This window comes from Platalea leucorodia (genome assembly GCF_965183815.1).
Source record: "Platalea leucorodia genome assembly, chromosome: 19".
Taxonomy (NCBI): domain Eukaryota; kingdom Metazoa; phylum Chordata; class Aves; order Pelecaniformes; family Threskiornithidae; genus Platalea; species Platalea leucorodia.
This window is the reverse complement of record NC_138841.1, coordinates 2,581,150-2,602,686: the sequence shown is the minus strand read 5'-3', so window position 1 is coordinate 2,602,686 and position 21,537 is coordinate 2,581,150. Positions and strand designations below refer to the sequence as shown.

The following is a 21,537-nucleotide window of genomic DNA, read 5'->3' as shown; positions in this document are numbered from 1 at the left end:
AGATGAGCAGTCCAGGGAGAAATGGGGATTTGGGAATGTTTAGGGCAGCCGAAAGAAAGATCAAGGACTGAACCAGAGGCTCTTGCACCTCTTTGCTTATCGGGAAAATTTGCACAGAGCAGCCCAGCCAGAGAGGGGAATTGCAGCCGCGCAGCACAGGATTAGCGTGATGCTGAGCTGCACAAGGGACAGGAGGTGACAACCTGCGCCGGTGGGGGGGACTGCAGGAGGAGGCATGTCCAGCCCCGCCGGCCGGGGGAAGAGGAGCTGGTGCAGTGGTGCTCGGGGCAGCACTGACCCCAAGAGCGCAGCCCTGGGGAGGCAGGGAAGGGTTTAACAGGCCATCAGAGGCCAGCGTTATAGCTGCCTGTGCTCCTGCAGAGCTTCCCGAAGGGATGGAGCCAGGCCAAGGCTGGAACAGCTCTCATCGCAGCCGGCCTGGGCACAGCCAGGGGCTGCTGAGCCCCCAGACCCTGGCAGGGGACCCCAACCTGACCCTCTTGCACACCCGGGATGAGGAGCTGGCCAAGGCAGAGATCGGGGTGCTGGCCACCATCCTGGCTATAGCGACTGTAGGCAACGTGGGGGTGCTGCTGGCAATGTACCGCCTGAGGAAGAAGATGAGCCGGATGCATCTCTTCATCTTGCACCTGGGGCTGACTGACCTGGGCGTTGCGCTCTTTCAGGTGCTGCCGCAGATGATCTGGGAGGTGACGTACCGCTTCTTGGGGCCGGACCCACTCTGCAGGGCGGTCAAGTACCTGCAGGTGCTGAGCATGTTCGCCTCCACCTACATGCTCATCGTGATGACGCTGGACCGCTACATGGCCGTGTGCCACCCGCTGCGCACCCTGCAGCAGCCCAGCCGCCAGGCCTACGTGATGATCGGGGCTACGTGGCTGCTCAGCTGCTTGCTCAGCCTGCCCCAGATCTTCATCTTCTCCCTGCGGGAGGTGCGCCAGGGCTCGGGGGTGCTGGACTGCTGGGCAGACTTCAGGTACCCGTGGGGAGCCCGAGCCTACATCACCTGGACCACACTGTGCATCTTCATCCTGCCCGTGGGCATCCTCACCGTCTGCTACAGCCTCATCTGCTACGAGATCTGCAAGAACCTCAAGGGCAAGACCCAGAGCGGTGCCCCCGGCACAGGGGGACCCACAGCAGCTGCTCCTCCTGCTCCCCGCTCCTCCGAGAAGAGCGGGCAATGCCCCAGCGGGCAGCCCTCGCGGGTGAGCAGCGTGCGCACCATCTCCCGTGCCAAGATCCGCACAGTGAAGATGACCTTTGTCATCGTGGTGGCCTACGTCGCCTGCTGGGCACCGTTTTTCAGCATGCAGATGTGGTCGGTGTGGGACGAGGATGCTCCTGATGACGGTGAGTAGCAGTGGGGATGCCGGGCTGCAGCCCACAGCAGGCGCAGAGCCCCGGGCACCCGAGGCACGCAGCATGCCCGTTGCATTTTTCACAAACAAGAGCTGTCTTCTTTTGTCATTTTAAAAATCATGGGGAAGGCTACAGATTTGCCCCCCAGTAGTATTTATAGAAAAGTTTGCAGAGTCAAATCATTGCTTTCACCAGAAAAAACACTGAAAATCAATGGCTTCTGACCATTGTAAAGATGTTGTGGGAACATCTTTGCCCTGTGTGTCTCTTCCCTCACGTGGGAACTTGCTTCAGGAGTTGCTGTGTCTGGTATGTGACTGCACGGAGGGTTTTAACTGTGCCTGCTGCTCCCCCCTCCGCCGGGACTGCCCCGCGGAGCAGCCGTGCTGCTGGAGCAGCTTCTTTGCATGCAGCACTGAGTGCCCCTAAGGCTTTTGCTGAGCCAGCTGCGGAGGTTGCAGAAGTGGATTTCTGATTTCATAGGTTGACTTTTTCTGGCAATTTTCAGTAGCTCTCCTAGCCTGTTTGTTGGTAGAAGGAACTTTATCCAAGATTGAAAGGCCTCTGGGAGATGCTTTGGGCAGCCAACAGGCTGAAGGAACGTCCAAAAGCTGCTGGGTCTCATCTCCCGGCACTCTCCCTGAGGACGAGCTCCAGCACATCCCTGTTACTGTACATCACCCATCTGCAGCCCTCAGCCAAGGGCAGAGCCTGGCTCTGCCTGCCGCGCTGCAAACTCTCCTACCCAAAGAAATGCCAGTCAGATGGGATGGGAATGGGAATGGGACAAAGGACACGTGTCCGAGCCAAAGAGAGCCCCCAGGGTCCTGCCCATTGCACACTGAGACCCTGCCCAGACCATGCCCAGCCTGGTGGATGTTTCAGCTCTCTCCCTTGCCTTCCCAGAGTCCACCAACGTGGCTTTCACCATCACCATGCTGCTGGCCAGCCTCAGCAGCTGCTGCAACCCCTGGATTTACATGTTCTTCAGCGGGCATCTGCTCCAGAACGCAGCACACTGCCTGTCCTGCTGGGGCGGCCCCCGGCCCGCGCTGCGGCGACAGGCCTCCACCGGGAGCCTCTGCAGCAGGAAAACCACCATCCTGAGTCACAGCCACCACGCCAGCGCCGCCGGCCTCCCCCTGCACGGCGGCAGCACCAAGGACTCCTGCCCACCCTGTGAGGAGGTGGTGACCGAGTCGGGCACGCTCTAGGCTGCAGCGGTGGCCGGACCCTGGGTGCATCCCTCTGCTGAGGACAGCTGCCACCAGATGTGACAGCACAAACATTGTCACTGCAGAGGTGTCTCTCCCCACCTGGTAGGCTCTCATTTTGCAGAAAGCTGGGCGCTTAACCCAGAAAGCATCACTGTCCATCTTGTCCTTCTGTGCTTGCTACTGTGCACACTGCATCTGCTGTGTGCATCGGGGAAGATGGACAGAGCCCCATCAGCCATTGCCTGACCACAGCATCCACCTCCCTCGTACGCTAGGAAGCCTCTCACTGCCTGGCTGCTCTCCTCCAGGAATGTCTCACAACCCGGGGGTTGCTGCACCAGTGTGTCTTCGTGGAGCGACTCGAGCTTTGGGTGTTTAACAGATGCCAGCAAAGCAGCCTGAGCACAGGAGGAGGCAAGGTGGCTACATCTGCTCGAGAGCTCCCTGCAAGCAACTTACTCATCTCCCATCCTCAGGGCTTTGCTGGCAGAGCAGCAAATGCGGACACAGCTTTCCCAGGCCCTGGGGCACAGCACTCTCCCCGCGGCGCGGCGTGGCGGTACCCTCTGCTGACAGGCAGCTCCGGAGCCAGACCCCTGCCCACCTCCCCGGGGACAGGGACGGGGCTGCAGCAAAAGCCGCGGGGCAGGAACGTCCCCTCGCTTTGTGCACAGCTGTCCTGCTACCGCACAGCGGCATCGCACTGTGCTGGTGCAAGCACCCGAAACGCAGCCCTGACACCAAAGAGCTGCTCGGAGGAACCCTGGCCCGGCTCCAGCTTGCCCAGGCAGCTCCTGCCTCCCTCCGTGCCCCAGCACTTTCCATCAGGTTTACTCGCAGTCCCCAGCCGCTGTGCAGGGCTGCTCCGCGCTGTTCAACAGCTGCTGCATCCCATTAAAGAGCTGCTCTCAAATTGCTGCTGCTTTTGTCTTATTTCGTAGAGATCAGAGTGCCGAAACCACCCGGGGCTCGGAGATGGCTTCAGGGCACTGGGGAGCAGAGAGAAGGGGTGGCCATGAATGAGCCATGGCCTTGCAGTCCCAGCCTGGCCCCTGCCCTCCTTCCTGCGAGTTGTGGGTCTCCCAGAAGCTGTTTTGTTTCAGAAGAAAGCATGAGTGAGGCAGGCAAGAGCATCCAGTTGCTCTGGGAGTCGAGCTCAAAAGCTGCTGATGGAGGACGTACAAGTGTCCCAGCGAGCAAGGTACCGAACTCCCAACAAGCAGGGTGTGTTATTCTCTCTATTATTACAGGCTAAATCTCAAAAAATAAGACATTAAGAGTATTTTGAAATCTTAAATTATTTTCACCTTTTAATCACCAAGCATTTGAATCAGTTTTTCCAGAAACTCCCACTAGCTGGTTTTGACCTCATCTCCAGTTGCATAAACCCAACTCCCCCGGCCTTTAGCAATGTTTCCCAGAAATTGTTTGCTTTTTGAACATTTTCCTTCACATGCCCTTCAAATTGGGCCAGATCTGCACCATAAGGTCATAAAACCGACCTCAGAGTCCTCCCCGGGATCAATACCGAATCAATCGTCTCGCAACCTTTCATTAAAGCACAGTGCTGCTGAGCCAATTGGAAATGCACTTGGGGCGGCTCCATCCCTGACACAGGGGGGCTGCACCGGGAGGCAGCAGCTCCACCAGCCTAACAGAGCTCCCAGCTATTGCACCGTTCCCCTTCCCCAGCACTTTGAAAGTTTATTTCTTGAATAATCATAGGTAACAAAATGCAGAGCGATGGGAGGGAACCGGTCCCCATCTGCAGCAGCGATTTGCTGTGGCAGAGCGAGGACGGCGAGCCCCGGCTGCCGGCAGGGCACCGGCTCTCCGAGACCTCGGGAGCATGAAGGTGACCTGGCAAATGCAATCACCGGCAAGCAGGGGCAGCAGCACCTCCGAGAAGATAACTGCCTTCCCAGCACATTCAGTTCTCAATCCCGAGCTTATCTCTGCAAGCGGGAGAGCCCCCAACTCAGTTTTGTTAGAGAAAATTGCAGTGCTGTACTCCAAGTCCCCTGGGAATTAACCCAATACTTAAGGAAAATGTGAAAGGGGGTGGCAGACCACAGTGCGGGCAGGGGCACAGACCCCCCTCCAGCTCTGCTGGGTGCAGGCACCGCTGGGCTGGGGAGAGGCCAACTCCTGCACCCAGGGCAGTTGGTGCAGGGACAAAGCAGCAAAAGCAAAAGGTGGGAGACAGGGAATATCATCCCTCCCCCTAAGACACAGAGGGATTTGACTTGCCTACGCTCACATGGAGACCTGTGGTCCAGTCCTGCACCCCTCACAGCCCAGAGGGACCGGCAGCCAGCCCAGACCCTCCAGCTGAGGAGGGGGGATATAAATCCCCTGGGAAGCCCTGGGCCATTTGCCAGCTGGGCTGATGGCTATGGCTCTCAGCCGGCCAAGGGAACCCCCCGGTGGGGCCACCCTCCTCCCCCGGCCCTGGCATCCCCCCGATGCGTGGCCGGGGCTCAAGCCGCCCGCGCGGCCACCCCAGCCCCAGCGACAGCTCTGAAGGTGACGGGGACTTGGAAACATTTTGAGCATCAGAGGAAAAGGGGTGCAGGGGAGGGCGATGAATCAGGGCTTGTTGGGCAGCGAGGGCAAAGCCGGTGGAGGAACTATATTTAAAAGGGTTTTATGACAGCGATCAGCAAAGAAAGCATGATTCAGAGGAGATGCCAGCCAGTTCGAGTGGGTATTTTTGAAGACCACTGCATTTCCCTCCCCGAACTACATCCCATTTGGAGGGGCAGGGGGGGCTGTTTCATTTGCTTTCATGAAATGAGAAAAAGGGCCATCACCCAAACTGGAGAGCACATTTCAGCCTGGGTAGGAGGAACGCTTCCCTGCACCAACCCACGCTCAGCAGCCTTCAGGAACAGTGGTGCATTTAAGTAAAATACCAAGCGAATTGTATCGGCGGGTTAGAGTGTTACAAGGAATAAAAGCCGGCAGGCGTCAGCCCGTGCCAGGCACTGACCGAGGCGAGGGGAAGGGGAAGCCCTGGTCGTGCGGCTGCCAGGGGCTTGGGGCATCTCCCCGTCCCCGTGGCGGTCTGACCCCAAACCCCGCCAGCGGCATCCCGGGAGTCACAGCTTCACCTCGGTGTACTCGATGGACTTGGATGTCACGGGGCTGGAGCAGGGCCAGAAATCCACTTTCCTCTTCTTTGGGTCCACGTTGATGTAGTCCGCCCCAGTCTTCATGTTCTCGTAGTCCGTGACCGAGCCTGACCCACGGCCTTTCCCTGGGAAGACCAGGGATGTGTAATTGAGGTTTTCTTTTGTGAGAGGGCCCTGCAGAAGCAAACACGAATGCCAGGTCAGGCACCAGCGTTCACCCGGGGCGGCTCTGCCCTTGAACGCACACAAAGGCGTGCGACCGTTCAAGGTGCCTGGCTCGTGCCCAGGGATCTCCCTGGCCCCCGGGGATGCTGCCCTCTAAATGGGGAACGTTGCACACGGCAGGTGACAGCCATCACCCCAGCCCCAGCCTCACTGCCGGTATTTCAACACGATTCGATGCATTCGCCCCCCCGTTGCTACTCCGTGGGTCTCGAGCTGGGCAGGAGCCGTGCGGACACGGCGCCGGCACCTCCGCTGCTGCGGCTGTGGTTGCTTTTGGCAAAGGCTCTCTGCCCACAGCCGTACCTGCGAGCAGGAAGGGCTGCTGTCTGAGTCCTCTGAGGTCTCCGAAGACGTGTCGCTGCTCCCTTAAAAACAGGAAACATTACCACCTCCATCACTACTTGGGGGGTTAAAGGAAAAAAGAAATCAGGGAGAAAAAGCAGACGCGCTCGAAAGTGAAAATTGAAAATCCAAAAAGCATCAGTGTGATCCCTCCCCTCTTCATCCCCCTGCCCTTGGGGAACCGTGCAGGGAAAGCCCAGAGGAGGCAGGAGGCCACTGGAATTGCGAGCAGCTGTTGCGCCTGCCCTTCGCCCGGCCGCTTGCTCCCTCTTCCACCCCAAGGCCAGCAGTGAGGGTCTTCACAGCTGGTTAAGGAAGAAAGTATTGCACAACTGCAATACCATACATTTATTTTCATGTGCCAGGAGAAAACCCCGTTGCTGTAGGATCCCCCTTTACCTGCGTAGGTCGGTCTTTGCACCCCTTCCCCTCCGGCTGAAGAGGTCGGAGGCTGTTGGGGCTGTGCTGCAGGGCTGCTGCTCGCCTGCTTGCCGCAGGAATGGCTGGCTGCAACTGAGAGGCGAGTTAGCTCCTCGCTCCCGCCCGAGACGCCGGCTGTGTCCGATGCTCCCCACGCACCGTGCCCCACGGACCCCCACCCGCTCCGCGAGCCCCAGCACTGCCCCACCGCAAAGCCAGTTCAGCGCAAGCCGCTGGCACGGCAGTAATTATTATTATGTACTGGAGCGGGCAAATATCTATCAATTCAATTACTGAGATGATTAAGTGCGTGCCCTGTTCTCCTGCAATGAAAGACTTCAGTGTTAAATCACAGCATCAAGGCCTCTTCCCATGCAAGTTCGAAATTAGTTTGACCCACGGGGCCAAGCAGAGCTTGCTTATGTACAAATGTGGGCAGCAGTTTTGCGTGAAAGATTTGCCTGCTGGAAATTGTAGCTTCATCTGAATTAATATTCTGCAAATTGATTCTGATAGTATTTTTCCACCACTTTACTAACAAGAGCAATAAAAGAAACTGGTTTTGAAACAACAAAAGGCTGTATAACCCTATCCGATACTGCCCGCACCGCTGATAGCTGCCCGCACAGCGGCTGGCCGGGCAGCCTGGCCCCCCGGCACAGCACAGTGACGCTGATGGATAATCCCTGTCCTGACTCATTCCCGTTCCCGTTCCTGGCCCACCCGGGGGTCCGGAGGGTCCCTGGCAGGGCCCGGCTCCCGCGCTCGCCCCGCACGGGCTCCGCAGCAGTGCCGGTCGCTCCCCAGAGCGGGAGCGAGATCCAGACCCAGAGCAAGGACTCGGTTGTGCTTTACAAACCGGGGGATGCTGAAGCTTTGGGCAAATGACTTTCAGTCTCTGAACTGGACGATTGTGAGCAAGAATGAGGAACACAACAGGTACAACCGACAAGACAGTAAATTACCTATTTTCCGACTCAGCATGATGTAAAGTGTCAGCAAGAGGAGAGCGTATAGGACCAACGTGACAGCTGAGATGACAACAAGCACCCACCTGAACAAGAGAAAAATATTTTGTCTAAATGAAAGGAATAAGCACATTATTTTAAATCTTTCACGTACTGTTTGGCCGCCATTGCTTCAAAGCATGTTTTAGACCAAGGTTTGCTGGTACAGTTTTTGGTTTTGCTTTTGTCTTTAAGGGGATGTGCCCAAAAATCTGGGCCTTCATTTTCAAAAATGACTAGTGCTCCTTGCACTTCAATTTTGGGTGCCCGTCTTAAGAAGGGTTTTCGAAAGCCTCATTGCCAGCGGGAGGGTGCGCAGCGCTTGCTGGAAGAGAGAAGTTACAAACGTGGCTCCTGCCAAAAGCCCAAGCCCTTTCTGAGACTCGCGCCTGCGTCTGCCAGACGCGGCCATCCAGGGACAAGGCGTAACTGTCCCCAGCACAGCAAGAAGCAGGCGCGGTGGCACCAGCGACGGGGGCTGCAGCATCCCCGCGCTCTGCCGCTGCTCCCGGCCCCGCGGCACAGCATCCCCGCAGCCAGAGCCCGGCCAAGCGAGGACGGGGAGACCGAGCAGAGAGGTGCCCCGTAGCAGCGGTTATCCTTCCATCTTAGAGCATCTCCCTCGCTGCAGGAGGGCTGCAAAGGGCTACCTGCAGCTCAGCCCCGGGGCGTTGTACTCACCACTCGCAAGTGCTCATCCTCCCTGCGAGGCGTCTCGGTGGTCGGTGTGATGCCCGGCGGAGCGCTGGAGGTCTCGTCGGGGACAGAGAGAGGCAGCTAGCCCTGGTGGCAATGAACCAAAATGGTCCCATTGAGCTTCATGCTGCTCCACGTCAACTGAAGATCAGGCTCGCCAATTGAAAGCAGTGGTCTGACATTACAAACGTAAAATAAAGGTACCCAGCCTTCCCTCTGCGCGAGGCTCTTACTGTACGTGCGATTCCTTCTGCTACGCACCCCTTGCACAGCCACAGACTCCCCCTGCCACTATCATTGAGCTTAATGGCTTTATACGCTGCCGCCTCGGTCATAGCTGATACTTGAGTGGAGCTTCTGGGCTCCACCGCGGCGCTAATAAGAACCGAAATTTATTCTTCTTGCTTTAATCCACTCTTGCCTTTTTTTTTTTTTTAATCCACAAAAAAGATTTGATAGCAATAATCTGGAAAAAAAAAAAACATAGAAGAAAGTAACCAAAAGACGACCCCGGGTTTGGCGCCAGGCTCTTGCATCGGTCAAGATCCAGCCAGAAAGGCTGGGGGCCCTTCAACACCTCTGTATTTGAAACACCTTGGATTTAATTTTAGGTGAGTGCTGAAATCCTGTTGAAGTTAAGGGGACTTAAAGCACATAATTAGAAAACACCTATGCCTGAACTGGACCCCTCGGCTTGGGACTTTTGGCCATAATATTCAAGAGATCTATAATAAAGGACGGCAATCGGGGGCATTCATTTTGTGAGCTTTCACTTGCAAAAAGGCACTTTAAATTTTCACTCAATGCCTATATACTTACTGTTTATAAATGGCTAACATAGGGAGGTTATCTTCAACTAAAGCTCTGATACGATGATTAAAGGAGACATAATAATATGATTGACAGACAGACAGACTGATAGTTAGAGCAAAGGCATTATCCATTCCGTGGATCAGATTCTATAATTTCCTCTATGACACATTTCTAAGAGTAACTCATCAAAAGCTTTTCCGATAGCCTCACCAATCTCCTGCGAAATTCCACTTACCCAAACAGTTGGGCAACTGCCAAGCTAAAAGTCCATTTCTTGCTGGAATTTTCCCCCTCCCTTATTGAACTGCTCTGTCCCCAAATATCCTTCTCAAATGGCTGTCATTCTCAAATGGCGCGTTTCCTAGTGTGGGGCAGGAGCCGCTGCTGCAGCAGATAACGATCTGAAAAATGAGCTGTTCAAAAGGAAATTGCAAAATAAGACTCAAATCCAAATATCAGTAGCGGGCAGCTTCTTTGCTGAGAGGGGGTATGGCGAGATTGAAGAGACGATAAGCATATGCATATTGAAATATCTATTTTGAAGATAACAGCTAGTAAGACACTGGCAGCGCATGTGCTTTTTTGGTGTAGCAGGTAACTTGCTGTGAGCCTCCCTCCCTCCAGCCCCCAACGTATTAACCCTTTCTCAGGCAAGATGCCCCATTGAAATCAAGGCTTGTAAAGAGCTCCTACACGGCTGGTTACCGAGTAGCGAATTCAAGACGTCTGCGCTCAATCTAAAGGTAAGCAAAATCACGAGAATGCCTCAGATTATGTTAATCCCACTTCAGTCAGGCCTTGCTGCCCCAAACTCAGGCTAAAGCTCAGGCTGGCAGCGACGCACGCCTGCAGGCATCCCCTGGCCGCGGGCACCATCCCAGCTCTCATCCTGACGTACGACCCCTCTGCTTTCCGAGGCATCGCCTGCAAAGGCCGGTGGAGTGCAATATCCAGTAGTGTCTTACCTGGGGGACCAGAGCCTTCCACACCTTCCCTTTCCCGCAGGACTGGGGCAGCCAGGGCCTTGGAGGGAGCAGGAATTAAGGACGTTTCGGCAGCATTTTCGGTGGCCGTGCAGCCGCGGGGGTCCAGCAGTGCAGAAGCGCTTGCCGGCTCGGTGCCGGATGCGGTCTCGCTCAACCCCAATGGCGGTGGCAGGAACGAGCCCACGCGAGGTTCCATGACGCTTCCCCTCTGTCAACGGGCTCATTTAAATATATTTGGGTGTTTCTCTGCTGTTCTACAGCCGCTTCTGCTCTGGGGCTGGGGACACTGTAATCCCCCGGGCAGTTCTCCCTCTTGCTCCGTCTTCCAGCAGCTTTGTGCTAAAATGCAGCTGAGCTTCGGTGGAGCAGAGCAGTCCCCGGGGGCAGAGAGCTCTGCCCAGCAGCAGCGGAGCTGGCTCAGCCCTGAGCAATTCAGCTGCCACCCAAAAAGTGCTCTGGGTGCTTCCAAGTAAAAGTCTTCCATAGGGGTAAAACATCTTCAATCATACGGGACATGGTCCCAGAGCCTGGCATGGCTTGGTGTCTGCTGGGGGGTGAATGGGTCTCCACCCGCCCATTTTCCGGAAAAAAATTCTGGTCAGTAGTAACTCGTGGTATCACTTAATAACAGCGGGGTGCAAACAGCAGACTGGCAGACCCACTCTCGTCGGTTCGCAGCAGATTTGGGGAGCGCTGGGCCACTGCTCCATAGGAACTGCTTTTGCAGCTCGCACACTGAGACAGTGTTTTTGCTGCCCTGCAGCAGCCCGACCCCTCTCGTGCTTCTGCCCTGGCAGGAGATGGGCAGGGAGCGAGGGACCCCCCCTTCTTGTGGGGTCCCTGACCCCTGGGGATGGTGCCCAAACATCTCCATCACCCCCGTGCTCCCATAGCAATCCTCTCCCGGGGTAATAACACCCTAGCATCTCAGTGAATCCCCCCGGACTTTCGAAAGGCAAAGACCGGCTCCTGAGAAACTCTACCTACCCTCAGCTGCTGGGCGCCGTCGGGGTTCGCCCCCAGGAGCTGCACCACGAGTTGGGGTCCCCTGCCCGTCCCTGCCATGGGTCAGTCGCTGCCCACGTTTGCCTGCCAGCCCCTGGGACCGCGCCGTCCATCAGCTCCCTCGCAGGGGGTTTTAGTCCTGCTTTACCCACACCTTCTGTGCCACAGGTTAATAGTTAACTGAAGCTTGCTTGTTTTTATTTATTTTTTAAAAAGTGTTTGCTATTGCAGGGTTTCACTCTTTCAAGTGCTCAGTGATGTATAAACAGATTAACAGGTGGAAGAAGTATTTGATAAACAGAAAAAAGGCTTTTCAGAAAATGCTACTCGAGTGCGATTTCAATCAGTCAGAGCTAATCGTAGAAGTGGTTAAACTAAAGGAAATATAAAAAAAGAACACAGATAACATATTTTTAGCCTGAAAGCAGGTTTCTTAAATGAGTAAAGCACCATACGCTGAGCCGGCAAGAGGCGTGTTTTCCGCACAAGGTGCATAACCTATTTCAGATGTATCTGAGGGCACGCATGTAAAGCTGGATGGGGTGAGACGCTTCACGACAGCTACTGCCTGGAAGCAATAAGGACTATATATAGGCCATATATTACTTACAAGACCTGGGAAGTGCCAGTAGCTGGCAGTCACATTTCATTACATTTCTACTGAACGTAAGTGCTTTTTCTACTGTTTTCTTAACGAGATGGAGTCAAAGGCCCCCAGTTTTATGAATAATTCTGCATGTTTTGCTCTGTCACGCTGGTTTCTCTCCGCCACATCGGGAGGTGCCGTGAAGGCAGCGCCGGCGCAGGCAGACGGGCAGCGGCAGGCAGGGACGGGCAGCGGCAGGCAGGGACGGGCAGCGGCATGGCTGACCCCTGCCAAGGTGAGGGGCGCCCTGTATTGCACATGGTGCCTATGCAGTGTATTTCAAACACTAAGAAATAGCTGAGTGCATATGAAGCAAAGCCTTTTCTCCCAGTTTTCTGGACAAATATGGCCAAGCCTTGCACTGGCTCCCAAAAGAAAGAGGAAAAAAAAGCATTTCATTAGACTTGAAATAAGCTATTGTTTGCCTTTAAGAGTTTGGGTTTTAAAATTACTTTTAAAATAACTAAATAAAAGTAGAAATAGATTTGCTTAACTTCAGACATTTCTAAATGAAAGGTTTGGCCTCCATATTTCTTTAATCTTCATATTTTAACACTGAATGTACTGTCACGAGTTCGCAGATTATTATGATCCAATTGGGGATCTTTTCCACTAAATAAACTATTTCGCTTTAAGTATTTGGCTTGTCTGTGCTACAGCTCACACTCACGTTTATCTCAGAAGCCCAACGACCCTTCAGGCTGGATTTTCTTACAGGATTTTCGCGTTATAAACCATATCCGTAACATTCGACTTGCTGCTTTCAGCTGATCTGGCACTTGCTGCAATTGGTTTTGTTTTAGGAAGGTCTGGGGTTTTTTTTAAATCCCTTCTGTGATTAGGACGAGAAGAGAGGCCGGTACATTAAACTGCACCTTAAAAGGGAAATAGATAATAACTTTGTATAAAAGCTACTCAGTAAAAAATACTGCAGCCACCAACCTGGGCAAGGGGAAATGCAGGGAATTTGCACTTGACTTGGAAAAAACGGCTGCATCTGCCACCAGCGTCGACTCTGCCATGCCCCGTGCCTCCGTGCTCACGCCGAAGAAGCTTTTGATGAGATTTTTTAAGCTTAAGCTCCCTGCAAAGCCACGGAGAGGAGGAACCCGGCAGCAGCTCCCAGGGATGGGGAGACGAGACCCCCCTAACAGGAGGCACCCGTCGGCTCTTTCTCAGGCTGTTCCCCATTAGCCCATTAGGGGTTTCAGGTGGCCACGCTGGGCTCACGCCCCGCCAGTACCTGCGCCTCACAGACAAGGACTTTAATTTCCCAAGGCGAGGACTTTAATTAGATAAAATAGACTAACCGGGATAAACGGAAAACTGATCAGCACAGTGCTAAACCCCATTAATTACATGACCGGTGCTCACTGCGTAAAACACCTCCCTTTGTGGCACCCATGACCAGTTATTATAGTGCCATAAACACGGAAAAAACCCACCGGGACGACACAGCATCGTCACAAGCCTTCAGCCGCGTGTCAGAGATGGTGGCAGCAAGAAAACCCTCGCCTCCCCCCACTCGCCTCCCCTCCCTATCTGAAGGCTTTATTTGTTCATTAGCATTTTTTATTTGCATTCACAGAGGCTTAATGAGACGGCCATCCTGTGTCAAACAAAAATCAGCCACTGGGGAAGAGCCCATTAGTGGCTGTAAGGCAACATGTAACTGTCTCCCATGCAAAGCGCTTCTTCTCGACCATGCTTTGATGACCCTGACCGCTATTTAAAAGGGAAAGTTGCAGATTCCTGGGCAGTTCATCACTGCTGATTAGTCTTTGCCTTTTAAAGTTTGTTCAGCAGCTGCCCCACGCTCTGAAAGCATCCCTTTCCTGCGGCCCCCCCGCAGCCGCCAGGGTGTGGGGCACCCCATGGCCACGGGCAGGTCCCCGGGGGCAGCTGTGGGGCACAGGAAAGGGGAAACGCTCCCCCGGAGCATTTGGGGGGTGCCACCAGCTCAGCTGGGCCCTGTGTTTCCAGTGGATAAGGGGCTGGCGCCGGGATGGAGACTCCCTTCTGCTCCTGCTGCGGGACCTTTGCTGCCCCCAAAAGCAGCCGACACAAGCCCCTGCCCAGCGCCCGGCGGGTCCCCATGCACCATCCTGCTCTGCTGCTGCCAGCCCCTCGCCCACAAAAACAAACTTGACCCCGGCGCACTCGCTCTGCCTCGCCTGGGATGTGGCCAGTGATTCATTTCCATTTCAAGCCCCATGTTGACATTGAAAGGGGCGTTATCGCGGGCGCTGGTACACCGGGGTGAGGGTGTACCCGTTGGTATAAGAACAACGCTGCGGCACTGCCCGCACCTGCAGATCCCGGCCGAGGCCAGCGCTGCTGCCAAGCCGCTGACATGAAACGCCTCCTCCTCCTCACCATGCTCTGCCTCTCCCTGGCCAGCAGCTTGAAAAGGTAAGGGGGTCCCCAGGGTGCACCCCAGCTCCCTGGGCTCTCGGAGGGGCTTCGCTCCCAGCGTCCTGCCAGCGCCGAGCGTGGCAGTGACCGTGCAGAGCTGAGCTCCCCCGGCATGGACAGCCTGCGGCTGCACGGGAGCGTGGGGACCGCACGGGGCTTTGCTGGTTTGCTCCCATCAGACCGTCGGCTCCGTGGCCATCTCCATCGCTCCGGGCAGACCCCATCAGCGGCAGTGGGCTGCGGTGGGGTCTGCAGGGTGAGCTGCCGGCTGCAGCCAAGGGCTGTGCAAACAGACGGGGCAGAAAATGCCGGCATGACGTCCCCTCTCCAGCCTGAGGGTCCTTCTCCATCAGTCATGTTGAGCTCCTGCCTGACCCGTTGCTGCAAGCAGGCCTGTGCTGGGGCGTGCGGGCTCTCCTGCCAGCTTTGCCCTTGATTTGCTGCCTCCTAAAGCAGATCAAGTGCCCCGTTTTGCTGTGCCTCGGCTAGAAAGCATTGCAGCGGGGGATGCAGGGAAGCAGGCTCTGGACCTGCATCCTGGTGGCACTGGGACCCTCAGGGTGGACGTGGGGGCTGCACGATATCTGCAGCATCCGCGGCCCCGGGCGAGTGACCGGGGCCTTTGCTCCCCCAGGGTGACCCTGACACGGCACCGCTCCCTGCGGAAGTCACTGCGGGACCGTGGGCAGCTCTCCCACTTCTGGAAAGCCCACAAGCTCGACATGGTACAGTACAGCGAGGACTGCACTGCCTTCACGGAGGCCAACGAGCCTCTCATCAACTACCTGGACGTAAGCGTGGTGGCACCGAGGGCTGAGGGGCACTGAGTCCCAGCAGCATGCCGCAGACACCCCAAAAGCACATTAGTTTGCATGAGCGGTTCCCAATGCCCAAATGCTTCCCATTAAGCCCACGCCTGCTGATGGGGCATGCCTGCAGCCAGTGCCCCAGCGTGCCAGGGCTCGCTGCCTGCCTGGTCCTTTGTTCCCAGGAATGTGACGATACGAGGGGACAAGGGACCACATTCATGGCAGGCGCTGCCAGCCCTCTCCCTGCCTGCTGCACTCCCCGAGCCTGCGGTGCTCTCAGGCATGCAGCGAGGAGACAGATTTCCTCCAAAACTAACATGTATCACAGGCATCAGAGAAGACCCCACCACAAAGCACCCAGAGCCAGAGGTGGAGGGTGTTCCCCAGGCTCTTCCCATTCCCCAGCAGCGTGAGGGTCCCGTCCCCAAAGCCCCAGCCCTGTCTGCATCCCGCTGACGAGGGTCCCCTCGGGGCCCAGCCTTCCCGCTGAATCCAGCAGGAAGAGGATGGCACCTGCACCCGCCGTCCTGCCGTTTGTTCTCGCCTTGCCTTGTCGTTCCTTAAATATTTGGCTCCTTTATTTCACCTGGCACAATGCAGCCGTGACAGATCAAACATTGCCCCCGTGCCAGCCATCCCCTGCACTGAACCCCATCAGTTCTCTGCAGATGCCCCAGCACAGACTCTCCTCTGCCGGGATTTCTTGGTGTGCTGACGGCTAACAGCTCCGCTCTCTGCTAGATGGAGTATTTCGGGCAGATCTCCATCGGGAGCCCCCCCCAGAACTTCACCGTGGTATTCGACACGGGCTCCTCCAACCTCTGGGTGCCGTCCGTCTACTGCGTCAGCAAAGCCTGCGGTGAGTAGGGGCTCCCCGACCGGCCGTCCCCCCTGGCCGGCTGCGGTGGGACCCCGGGTGACAGCCCCGGGGTGGCCCCAGAGAGGCTGTGGGGTCACCAGCGCACACAGCCCAGGGCCCTCGGGGGGACCTCCCCGCCCAGCCAAGCCCTCCAAGGCACACACAGATAACAGAAACCGGGGGTGAGCGAGGGGAGCCTCGGCGGGTTTGTTTGCTCAGGCGCAGGCGGCGATCACACCACCAGCACCCAGCACCATCAGCCTGTGGGAGATATCGGACGTGCTCTTTAGTCCATTCTTATGGGAAAGCCTTTAAACAAACAAGCAAAGATGATAGCACATAATATAGCTTGTCAGCAAGGGGCTGGGTGGCAGGAACAAGGCAGGCACAGAGGCCACAGCGTGGCTCTGGGCTGGCTGCCCGGGGGCTCGGCGGGTGACAAGCACCGGGCTTGTTCGGGCTGTCAGCAATAAGCCAGCCCCAGCGAGTCCAGCCCTGCTGCCCCGGGACGACACGGAGCATCTCCGAGCAGCCCCAGAGCTCATCACTGCTTCCAACAGAGCCCAAGGGGGGTCGGGGAAAATAGCTGGATACAGCAGTGCCCGTGGGGCTGCTTCTGTCTGTGGGACGGGAACAGCAGTGCTGATTTTCAGGTCTCATAAAAACACTGCATGAGCTAATCCCGCTCCCCTTAACAAACCTCACACCTTTCAGGCAGATTGAAATGGGGGAAGTTTTATCCCTCCTCAAAACGCCAGCACGCCCTGTTGTCTCAGGAGCAGCTGTTTCCCTCGGCAGCATGCCGGTGACGCAGGCATTTCGGCGATGCCATGTTGCCCCATCGCTTTGCTCCGCGGCCGGTTGCTGCCGCCAGCTGTGGTGAGGGCTCCGGGCATCCATGGCCGTGCAGATAAATAGCATTTCTGGTGATAGCTCCCATCTCCTTCCCCAGATGAGCACGCCAAGTTCCATCCGTCACGGTCCAGCACGTACCAGGCGATAGGGACCCCCTTCTCCATCCAGTACGGCACTGGCAGTTTGACAGGGGTCATCGGATCTGACCAAGTAGTCGTGAGTCATCTCTGGTTTCTCCTGCTCTGGATAACGTGCCTGGGACTTGCCTACAGACTCAGCATCACCATCGAGCCTCCTCCTCCTCCCCGCAGGTCGAGGGCCTCACCGTGAACAACCAGCAGTTTGCAGAGAGCGTCAGCGAGCCGGGAAAAGCCTTCCTGGATGCCGAGTTTGATGGGATCCTGGGGCTGGCTTACCCCTCGCTGGCCGTGGATGGGATCACTCCCGTCTTTGACAACATGATGGCACAAAATCTGGTGGAGCTGCCCATGTTCTCCGTCTACATGAGCACGTACGGACATGGCTTTGCTCCAGACTGTTGCTCAGACTCAGGCATTGCTTTTGGAGGGAGGGGGGGGCTGCTAAAATAAGGATGTTTGATTGAGATAGTAGAGTTTTTTGGTACCATGCCGAGCATCATGGACCCGAGGCCTTACAGGAATAAAGCGAATGACCCCAGGCATTTGTGGGAAGAGAGTGGGTATAAATCCACCCATTTAAAATGCAATGTAAAAGAGAGAAAATCCCTCACGTCTCCTCCTCCTCCCTCCAGGAACCCCGAATCCTCCCTGGGAGGAGAGCTGCTCTTTGGTGGCTTTGACCCCTCTCGCTTCGTGGGGACCCTGAACTGGGTGCCAGTCACCCAGCAAGGGTACTGGCAGATCCAGCTGGACAAGTGAGTGGTGCTGGGCAGGGAGGGAATTGTTGGGCTGGGGCGGGGGAGCAGGAAAAGTCCCTCTTGGTCCTTCTCTCTTTCCTCCTCATCCAGCATCCAGCTGGGTGGGACAGTGGTCTTCTGCATGAACGGCTGCCAGGCCATCGTGGACACCGGGACATCACTCATCACAGGTCCCACCAAGGATATAAAAGAATTGCAAGGGTATATCGGTGCCGTGCCTGTGGACAAAGAGGTGAGAGCGAGGGTGGGGAGAGGAGGGGGCAAAGCCCTGGGACCCCCACCCCGCCGGGAGGGACCTCCCGTGGAGCAGCACCACCGAGCCGCCCGGCTGTTTCACAGTACGCCGTGGAGTGCAGCAACCTCAACATGATGCCCGACGTGACCTTCACCATCAACGGGCTCCCCTACACGCTCAGTGCCCAAGCCTACACCCTCATGGTATGGCTGCGGCTCCGCCAGCACCACTTTCCCCCGTTCCCATCCGCTGGGTTGGAAAAGTGGCTCTGGAGACAAGGGTGGCCCCAAGCCACCCCGGGAGCTGAGCTGTGTATCTCGGCGGGTGACGAGCCCCACTGCTTCGTGCACGGGACCCGCAGTCACCATTCCTGCAGGCTTCCGTGTGCACAAGGCTCTCGGGTTCATCCCCAGCTTTGCAATTCTCCTTCCCCAGGAGTACAGCGACGGCATGGCCTTCTGCACCAGCGGCTTCCAGGGGCTGGACATCACCCCTCCCGCTGGCCCCCTCTGGATTCTGGGTGACGTTTTCATCCGTCAGTTTTACTCCGTCTTTGACCGTGGAAACAACAGGGTGGGGTTGGCCCCCGCCATCCATTAGGGCTGTGGCATCCCATGGGGCAGGAGGGGAATGGAGACACCAGGCTGCTGCCCTTGGGCAGGGCAGGGGATTTCACCACTGCATCAGTGTCCCCAGGGGTGATGAAGACACCCAGGGACCGCAGCTGAAGAGCCCAGCAGAAGTTTGGTCCACGCCAGGAAGCCATTTCATAATGAATATAGAAGTGTCTTGAGCAGCTCTGTGATCTGCTTTGCAGATTCTCTTTTTTTAAAAATGGGTCAATAAAGCTTTAATAAAACAAAACCTGCCATGCTCGTGTTGTTATTGGCACAGCAGAACCCTGCAGATACCAGCTGGGATACACTGGAGTGTTAAATCCTCCTTCCCTGGCCCCTGCCCTCCTCCTCGGTGAGCTAAAAGCCTCGGTGCACCCACGGCACTGCCAGGGCTGCAGGCTCGGTGTTACCGGAGTCTCCCCGCTCTGGAGGGAGCCTTGGCGGTGCAGGAGATGCTGCTGCCCCTGGGCAGCATTGGATCTGAAATGCATTGGATCTGAAATGCATGGATCAGCCTCCATGGTCCTTAGCTGGGATTTCCACACTGGCAGAAGAGGACACCTTGCCCACGTAGAGCAGAAAGTCCCAGGAGGTGGCTCGGGGCATCCCGGAGCTCCCCGCCGAGCCTGAGGCGACCGCTGCGGGCAGGGGCTGGGGGAGCAGCGAATTCACCGGGAAAACGTGTCGCTTCAGCATGCTGATAAACAAGAAGGTGACTATGAGACTGGAGAGACCCTGGGGCTCTTTCTGTGCCACAAAACTCCTGGTGATTTCCAGTGAATTTTGCTTTGATCCCTGGGCCACTTGCAAAGGCGATGCCGTTGGGGGAAGCAAGAGAGGGCGAACCAGCTGCCAGGCTCTGCAGGCAGCGGCGGGGGGCTGCGGGGGGCTGCGGGGTGCTGCCGGCCATGGTGCTCCCCGTGAATCACTGCAGCGCATGTGACTTGCTGACAGCGCAAGGGATGCAGGAGAAAGCACGAGCAATCATGGTTCATGCATGACGCATCCCGAGACGTGCATGGAAGGCAGTGAGAACGGGAAGCACAGAGAAGGGTTATTTTTATCTGTGCCTTTGCTCAGTTTTCCTGGCTGACACTGAAGCAAGGCCCTGCAGCAGGCTGGCATCGAGGCCGAGGTGCCGGGGTTCCCGTGGCCGGGGCCAGGCTTCGTGGCTGCTGCATCTTTCCCAGACCGGAGCAGACCTCAGGGTTGGGTCTGAGAGCACTGGAAAATTCAGATCTGGTTGTACACTTTGCGGCTTAGCCTTGTCATTTGCAATAAAAGAAAATATCTGCCTTACTCAGAAACACTGTTTGTGCCACTGACCAGCATGTGGTTTCTGTAACCGGTTCCGGTATTGACTTCACCTCAGCTGTGCTTTCCCCAGGCACGGTGCAGATAAGGTGCAGGGGCAGCTGGACAAAGGTCTCCTCTCCCTCTTCCAGCTTAACTCTTAGCATGCCAAGGTGCTGCTGGGCACCAGCCCATCACCGCAGCCGTAGGCACTAGGGGAGCATCCAGCTTCCCCAGCACAACGAGGGACCACCTGGTGTCCCCGAACACTGGCCGGCAGTGAGACGTGGCCCAGCCTGGCCTCGACCAGGACGGCTCCAGTGCCATGTGCTCTTGAGATCCCAGAACACACCCACGCCCTCTCGGTGGGTGTCGGGGGGTCCTCTCCAGCCCTCCTCCCCACACACGGGGGATGACCAGGGGATGTTGCTCCTGCAAACACTGAGCATCGCCATAGGGAGCAACCAGGCTCCCTCTGTCCCCTGGGGAGCAGAAGTGGCCGAACAGCCGCAGGGAGCAGTTTAGTCACTTGGACGCCTTTTGCTTTCTTCCCCTTCCCTCACTCTCACTGCCCCACGAGCCTTGCCGCAGGGAACAGCCCGTCCTCTCCTTGTCCACACGAGCCTTTCCTCTGGACGTGGCAGTCCTCAGTCTGTGTTTCATCATCTCCTAGCTGCAAGATCTTCCTCATAGTCACAGGGCACAAAACCCACGCTTTTTTCCTCAAAATTGCTGACTTGGTGAGGCAATCAGGACAGGATTGTAGCTGTGCTTGCAGGAGCTGCTGAGCGACGTCTTGGCCATCACCTCCTCTACACCACCGCTCCCCCTGCCTTCATGTGGGGCAAAGCTCACACCAGGAGCAGTAAGGAGAGCAGGAGCTTTGGGAAAAGCCCTTTTCTTGTGAAATCAAACAAAAGTCGGAGCCGGCACTGAGCCTGGGCTGGGTGCCCTGATGGGTACGGCCCCTCCTGCCCGAAAGCAGAAGTGGCTGCAGGCGTCGGCTGTAGCAACGCAACTGCAAACCCCATCTCCACTGGCGTGGAGAGGCATCGATCATCTGACCGGGTGAGCAATGTCCATCCCACCGGGCTTGGAGGGACATGTGGAGAGGAACGAGGACAGAAGTAGTCAGGGGGGAGGTCGGACAACGAAGTCTTGCTGCAAGGGCAAAGGTGAAGCAGCACGATTAAAATAGGCTGAAAACAGGGATTAGAAGAAACCTGCTCCGGGGAAATGTCAGCCTTTTACCCACCACCGATGAGAACTGGCTCAGGTGCTTCTCCTGCCTCATCCCAGCTCCTCCCCGCGCTTGCCTCGTGGCAGGAAAAAACAGATTTTTCTGGCCAGACAGGTCCCAAAATTACACCTGGGAAGGAGGAGGAGGAGGGTTTGTCCTGCTGAGCGCAGTGATCTTCCCCAAGATCCCATAAGGGATGTCTACAGGGAAAAAAATCTGCAAAAATGAGGGCAGCCAGTGTAAAAGCAAAAGCTGGTGGCCTCAGAGGGACCCTGTGTCCCAAGTCGTGGGGTCCCTCCGAGGCCACCAGCAGTTGTTTTTCAGGGTGAGGGAGCCAGGAGGGTTCACAGATGGGGGGGATACCTCGCTCCCAGTGCAAACCCCAAATCCCTTTGAATGCTTGGCAAAGGCTCAGGAGCTGCCCTTGCACGCTGGGGAGCAC

General features: G+C 56.5%; 3 protein-coding genes across 3 annotated transcripts; 2 read left to right on the top strand and 1 right to left on the bottom strand.

The window, feature by feature from the left end:
* Nucleotides 1-395: 395 nt before the first annotated feature.
* AVPR1B (arginine vasopressin receptor 1B) lies at nt 396-2,597 on the top strand (the record flags this gene model as incomplete). The annotated part of the gene is made up of 2 exons (XM_082330431.1): nt 396-1,374; nt 2,290-2,597. The coding sequence occupies 2 exons, from the start codon at nt 396-398 to the stop codon at nt 2,595-2,597; spliced, it is 1,287 nt and encodes a 428-aa protein (XP_082186557.1).
* Nucleotides 2,598-4,468: 1,871 nt separating this feature from the next.
* RHEX (regulator of hemoglobinization and erythroid cell expansion) lies at nt 4,469-10,348 on the bottom strand. The gene is made up of 7 exons (XM_082330109.1): nt 10,203-10,348; nt 9,473-9,650; nt 8,410-8,511; nt 7,687-7,775; nt 6,701-6,814; nt 6,263-6,324; nt 4,469-5,908 (listed from the first exon to the last, which is right to left on the bottom strand). Exons 3-7 carry the CDS (start codon nt 8,424-8,426, stop codon nt 5,702-5,704), a joined length of 489 nt encoding a protein of 162 aa, XP_082186235.1. The 5' UTR covers nt 8,427-8,511; nt 9,473-9,650; nt 10,203-10,348; the 3' UTR covers nt 4,469-5,701.
* Nucleotides 10,349-14,227: 3,879 nt separating this feature from the next.
* On the top strand, nt 14,228-18,545 carry CTSE (cathepsin E; the record flags this gene model as incomplete). Its single annotated transcript, XM_082329921.1, has 9 exons — nt 14,228-14,286; nt 14,924-15,080; nt 15,840-15,957; nt 16,910-17,028; nt 17,124-17,323; nt 17,585-17,707; nt 17,801-17,942; nt 18,050-18,148; nt 18,381-18,545. The coding sequence occupies 9 exons, from the start codon at nt 14,228-14,230 to the stop codon at nt 18,543-18,545; spliced, it is 1,182 nt and encodes a 393-aa protein (XP_082186047.1).
* Nucleotides 18,546-21,537: the final 2,992 nt, after the last annotated feature.